Source organism: Paroedura picta, chromosome 18 (genome assembly GCF_049243985.1).
Source record: "Paroedura picta isolate Pp20150507F chromosome 18, Ppicta_v3.0, whole genome shotgun sequence".
NCBI classification, from domain to species: Eukaryota; Metazoa; Chordata; class Lepidosauria; order Squamata; family Gekkonidae; genus Paroedura; species Paroedura picta.
In genome coordinates, this window is record NC_135386.1 from 2034816 (window position 1) to 2040761 (window position 5946).

The window sequence follows — 5946 nt, forward strand, 5'->3', positions numbered from 1 at the left end:
CTTGTCAAAGGCGAGCGGTGCATAGTTCCACCTGTTGCTGCAGGAAAAACAGCCCTCTTCCGAACGCTGTAGGTCCCAGGTTCGATCCCCAGCATCTCCAATTGACGAGGGACGCTCCAAAGACCAGTATGAACTTTCAGAGACCATTTTAAATCTTTGAGTTATTTATTCACATATCCCCCCTCCGCACCCCCCAATATCCTCCCTGTATTTTTTGGCTGCATCATAGGCAAGAAAGAGTCTTTGGAACAAGAGGCAAAGACACTAATAAACGTCCGGAACTCTAGAGTCCCTTCCACTGCGTAACAAAAAGGAACAAACTTCAACGTGCCGTCTGGCTCACACACACAACTCTGATAGTTACATCATCATCAACAGAATATATTTGTGTTTTGCTGCCGGCGCTTTACCGAAAAAGGTCTGAGGCCCCTGACACGAACGACAAAGAATAAAAATAAAACGCTCCTTGCATTAACAGAAAAGTTATAAAAATACAAAAAGAAGGTCGATTATGGGTGAATACAAACATAGAAAGCTACATGGATACAAAGACGTATTTAAAAAAAACAAAACACTGCCTTGGTCGAGTCACACAACAGGCTCGACCTGACTTTCAATTCCGGAAAAACCACGCTGCACGAAGCCTACTTGTTCTTGGGGGACGGGACCCTCTCCTCCCCATTGTGGAATCCCCTTGTCCCATCAGGGCCCCTCGGCCAACGCAGGACCCCGACGGGTAACCCGCCCGCGTTCTGTATTTTCGAACCCAGCACGGGGCTCCCGACGGGGCTTTTCTCCTGCGTCAGCGTCTCCGCCTGCCGCCGCCTTTGCACCCAGGGGCTGCTCGACGGGGTGACGCTGCTGTCGGACGAATAATCCGCGCACCTCCTCGGCATTTCGGGGCTGGTGCTGAGGCTCCACTGGCCGTCTTCCGCCAGGGGGGAGATCCGGGGGGCTTTGCGCAGCGCAGAAGGGCTGCTCCAGGGACTGGTTCGGGGCGAGACATTCGGGCTGAGGTGGTTGGCCTGGTAGGAGGCGGGGCTCAGTTTGTGGGAGGCGCCGCTCCGGCGCGCGGACAGGGGCGAGGCCGGATCGCTTTCCGGTTCGGAGGAGCTGTTGGCCGACGATTCATCGCCAAGGAACTGGAGTTCTTCCACCCGCTTGTTCGCCGAGCGTGCTCTGGCGGGGCCCTTGCCGGGGTCTCCCTCGTGCCTCCTGTCCTTCGGGATTTTCTTCTTGGGGGGCTTCATCCCGATGAGGACGACCTTCATGTCGGCCTCCCTGTCCGGGACGCCCATCGACTCGTGCGCTTTGATGGCGGCGTCCACCTCTTCAAACTCCACGATGGCGCATTCCTCGGTCCCCACTTGGCTGTAGCGGCCACTGAACCTCCGGACGTCGGGCGGGAGGTCCCGGCCGGGCTTGAGAATGCGGACGGAGGAGATGACCCCGAATCGGACGAAGGCCTTGAGGAGGTTCTCCATGACCTTCTCCTGCAGGCATCCGTTCAGCTGCCCTTCCCCCTCCGGATGAAGGTCGGAGGACAGGTGGAGGTCGTAGATAAGCAGCATCTTGCTGGGGAGGTTCTCGCTGGGGAAGACGGGAACCGGGGTGTTCCTCCGGACTTTTCGGTGGTCTTCGTTCAGCTCGAGGACCTCCGAAAACTTGAGGGCGTACGCTGTCGTTCTCCAGTCGCGGGTCAGGTGCTTTACCTAGGAGAAACAGCGATATTTTCAGAACGGACGAGATTTTGTTTTATTTATTTACTTATTTACGCCCCAATGCGGATCCCAAGTGGCTTGCATCACTTGCCTCTTCCCCATTTTAATCTCACAACCACCACCCTGTGAGGTAGGAGAGGCCAAGCGTGCACGACTGGCCACCCCCGGGGACCCAGCACACTCCCGCGTTGCTGCGTGCCCAATTACGCGTAGCCTACCTCACAAGGTTGTTGTGAGGATAAAGGGAGGGGTGCTCTTTCGGCCCCCGTTGGAAAGAAAAGCAAGGGATCGGGTCTTAAATAAACACACAGCAGTGGGTCACAATGGTTTGGGCGAAGCTCACCTTTTTGAAAGACGTCAACAGCTTCACGCTGACGTAGCCCATCTTGTTCCTCCGGACGTGCTTCAGCAGGAAGGCGTCCCTCTCGAGGTTTTCGTCGGAGAAGTAATACTCGATTTGGGCCACCAGCTTCAAGATCAGGTCGTGGCCGGGAGCTGTCCAGTTGTGCCCGACGTCGTCCCCGTCATTTTCACCGCCGCTGGAACGCAGAAAAGAGACGGAGATGAATTCACATCCTGGGTCCTCTGATTTCTGCACCGAGCACGGGGTTGGACTAGATGGCCTTTGTGGTCCCTTCCAGCTCTGTGATTCCCTGACAAGTGCTCCCCAGAGGTGAAGACGAGAGGCGATGCTCCCACAGGAAGGCAGAAGCCCTCTGCACGTGCTCAGCCTGCTCATTGCCATGGCAAAGCTGTCACCGCTGCGCATGGCCTCCGTAGCCCCCAGGCGGCCCTGATCAAGCCCTGTCGCTAAGCAACACCGCTGATGCAGGAAGGCCGAGGTGCGCACTGCAGCACGACATGACCCCCCCCCTTCGATAAAGGATCTCCCCATCAATAGAGAGAAATGAGTCATCTGCTCTAGCAAACTGTCAGGAGGCGCTGACGTCTCACCAAGGGGCTCAGAGCTTGGTGGGTCGTAAAGGCGTGCACGCCTCCAGAAGCTTATGCTCAGAATAAAACGTTGTGGCTCGTAAAGGTGTGCATGCACACAAACTCTTTTGCCCAGATTAGAACCCGGTTGGTTTTAAAGGTGCGCATAAAGGTAAAGGTCTCCCCTGTGCAAGCACCGAGTCATGTCTGACCCTTGGGGTGACGCCCTCCAGCGTTTTCATGGCAGACTCAATACGGGGTGGTTTGCCAGTGCCTTCCCCAGTCATGACCGTTTACCCCCCAGCAGCAAGCTGGGTACTCATTTTACCGACCTCGGAAGGATGGAAGGCTGAGTTGACCCTGAGCTGGCTGCTGGGATCGAACTCCCAACCTCATGGGCAGAGCTTTCAGACTGCGTGTCTGCTACCTTACCACTCTGCGCCATAAGAGGCTCTTAAAAGGTGTGCATGCATGCATGCAAAAGCTTATGCTCAGAATAAAATGCTCTCGGTCTTATCTGTGTGCACGCTCCTGCTGCAACTGGCCACGCCACCAGTTTCACAACAGCCCTGCGGAGTGGTCCCAAGCATCGCTGCCCCAACCAATGCTCCAGTTCCCCCCCCCCAAAAAAAAACTGTTACGAATGCCTTCCGACGAATTACGAAGGGGAAGGGGACGGGGGAGAAAGAAAGGTTCGGCTATGACTTTGCAAATTTTCCCAATTGGCATCTGAGCCTCCGCGGCATTATCCCAGGGCCCGCTGGAAATAAATCACAGCCTGGAAAACAATCCTCTTCGGCCGTGACTCACCCGCCGGTGACTCATCTCAGCAGCCAAGGGCCAGCAGGCGAAAGGAGACTGCCGTGATGCCCTCTCGCTCTCTGGGCAAATTGGCCCCTCTTTTCCGAGCACCCTGGCTCGCGCAGCTCCCTTGAAGGAGGCAGGCGGGGTGCTCTCCCCCCTCCCCGAAAACGGTCCCCTGAAACACGGACAACAGCTCCGGGAAGGCCAGCATCAGCTCAGGGAAGAAGCAGCTACAGGCCTTTGAAACGGCCCTCCAGCTCAGGACCCTCTTTGTGTTACTGCTGAATGTGGAAAGGCCTGACTGCCCCGTGCGTGTGTGTAGGGACAGAAGCAGAGTCCAGCCTCCTGCCTCGCACAGGGGCCAGCCAGTTCCTCTGCAGGGCCAGCCACAGGGCAGGGAGAAGAAGGGGGACTCCTCGCTGCATCCTCTGCGCCAGCTACGGGGGATGCCCCTTGCTGGCTTGCCAAAGCCGGGCTAATCACAGCTCAAGCAAACTCTCTCGCCTTGGATTTTCCGATCCACGTATTTCTCCGTCGGTCCCCAGGGAGGAGGAAAGACCCTCTGCTTGAGACCCTGGAGAGCGGCTGCCGTCTGAGCAGACAACACCGACGGCTGGACCGACAGGAGGCAACAGAGGCGCAGGCTGCCCTCTGCTGTCTGTTTCCCCTCCCCATCCCGAGCCTGTGGGCTCCCCCTCCCAGCCGGAGTGCCAGATCAGCAGGCGATCCCCTCCAGACCCACCCCCTCCGGGAAACCTCGCCTCCTTCCCGGCCCCCTGCCAGCCAGACGGAGCATCCAGGGCCCTCCTCGAGGGGAGGGAGGGAGGGAGGGAGCTTTATGCAACATCCGGCTTTGGTTGCACCAGTGCTCAATTTGGGAATCCTCAAGGGCCCCCTCCCTCCCCACCGCCCAGGCGCTGTCCCTCATGCCTTTGACAGAAGGCTGGGGAGAGCAAGATGTTGGGTGAGGGAAGGGAAGGGCGCAGAAGGTCCCAGGTTCAATCCCCGGCATCTCCAGTTGAAAGGACCAGGCAGGAGGGGATGGGAGACCTCAGCCTGCTGACCTTGCTGGGCCAAGCCAATCTAGTTCAAGGAAGGATAGGGAATGGGCCGTCCTTCACTTGCACTCTGCACATGCCCTGGCAAGCAGAACCGGAAAGCCTCTTGGGCTCCTGTTTTAGAGCCGCTCACATTATCAAGAAAACTGATGGCCCTCTTGCAGGGCCGGCCAAACGGTGGCTCTCCAGCCGCCCATGGACTACAGGTACCATGAGCCCCTGCCAGCACCCACCCAGATAAAACCAAGACACCAGTCCTCAGCATCCTCCTAAGCAAGGCTAAATGAATAGGCTCAGAATCCTCTGGTCTGTTGCTCGGAGCCCGGTCTCAGGGATGCTTTGGAGAGACGGCGTTGCCGGAGGAACCCCAAAATCGGCTTGCTCTAAAGGAAGCCCCGGACCCTAAGGGCGTCCATGTCTGTGCATCCTGGGGGGACGGGAGAGCGGCAACTCACCTGGTCTCCTCGGAGGAGGTGATCCCCTTCCCGCGGGGTGCATGGAGGGAAGCCCGGGGCCAGGAGGGGTCCGCAGCATCGCCCCACCTACCTGGATTTCCCGCCGCCGCGCCCGGAATCGTCTTCGCTGCAGCTGCCGCCGCCGAACGGGCTCAGGCACAGGCGGCCCCGACGGCGCAGCTCGTCGCCCTCCTCCTCCTCCTCCTCTTCGTCGTCCTCCTCCTCCTCGGCCGCCGCCACGCGGATCTCCACGGGGCCGCCTGCCGCCGCCAGCTCGCCCTCCTCCATGCCGCCGAGGGGGCCCCGATCCGTCTGCAAGCGGCGCCCGCGAGCCCCTCCCGGTGCAGCAGAGCCGAGCCAAGTGGCGCTTCCCTCGGCCGCCAAAGCAAAGAGCGGCGCTGAAGGCGCAGGGGGAGGGGCTTAAGGCTCCTCCCCCTCCCTCCCATCCTCTCTCCGGGAAGGGGCAGGCCGCACGTGGGAACGCGCCAGCGCGTGTCAAGGGAGGGGGGGCGTGCCCACACATCCCACTGACACTTGGGGTGTGGCTTCGCAAACTCTACGCCCGGCCTGCCTCGCAGGGTCGTTGTGAAGACCTCGTGGAGGGCGCAGATGGCAGCCAGGTTGGGTCTCCCTTGGGAGGAAAGGCGGAGTCTGGGTCAATTTCAACAGGGAGGCCCGGTTTGTTATTTTATTGGGCCGCAGTTCATGGATCCCCAATGGAGACCTACAGCGGCTCACATCTCGTTTCCTCCGTTTCGTGCTCGCCGCAACCCTGCGAGGTAGGCTAGGCTTGAGTTAATGCGGCTGGGTCCCCGTTGCCAGAGAAAGAGGGGAACAAACGAAGAAAAGAGAACTAAATGTGGAATAAAATCGGGGCGCTGAAAGAAAACCAAATTGGCACGCACGAGTCAGTGCGGGGCCTGAAGTGTCGGGGCGCCCGCGGTTGACCGCACCCCCTTTGGCGGTGGAGCCCTG

At 59.0% G+C, this 5946-nt stretch overlaps 1 protein-coding gene across 2 annotated transcripts; it reads right to left on the minus strand.

Annotated features, from left to right (window-relative positions):
* Window positions 1–166: 166 nt before the first annotated feature.
* Window positions 167–5401, minus strand: LARP6 (La ribonucleoprotein 6, translational regulator). Of its 2 annotated transcripts, none has more exons than XM_077318362.1 (3): window positions 5063–5401; window positions 2065–2260; window positions 167–1712 (listed from the first exon to the last, which is right to left on the minus strand). In XM_077318362.1, the coding sequence occupies exons 1-3, from the start codon at window positions 5257–5259 to the stop codon at window positions 645–647; spliced, it is 1461 nt and encodes a 486-aa protein (XP_077174477.1). In that variant the 5' UTR covers window positions 5260–5401; the 3' UTR covers window positions 167–644. The 2 variants fall into 2 exon arrangements, with proteins under 2 accessions (XP_077174477.1, XP_077174478.1); XM_077318363.1 differs by lacking the exon at window positions 5063–5401 and adding an exon at window positions 3465–4100.
* Window positions 5402–5946: the final 545 nt, after the last annotated feature.

Bases quoted from the DNA above. Each gene is read 5' to 3' on its own strand.
- LARP6 (XM_077318362.1), bottom strand. From the start codon at position 5,259: ATGGAGGAGGGCGAGCTGGCGGCGGCAGGCGGCCCCGTGGAGATCCGC. The intron at 2,261-5,062 runs GTAGGTGGGGCG...TCTGCGTTCCAG, and splicing joins CGCGGCGGCGGGAAATCCAG to CGGCGGTGAAAATGACGGGG. The intron at 1,713-2,064 runs GTGAGCTTCGCC...TGTTTCTCCTAG, and splicing joins TGTTGACGTCTTTCAAAAAG to GTAAAGCACCTGACCCGCGA.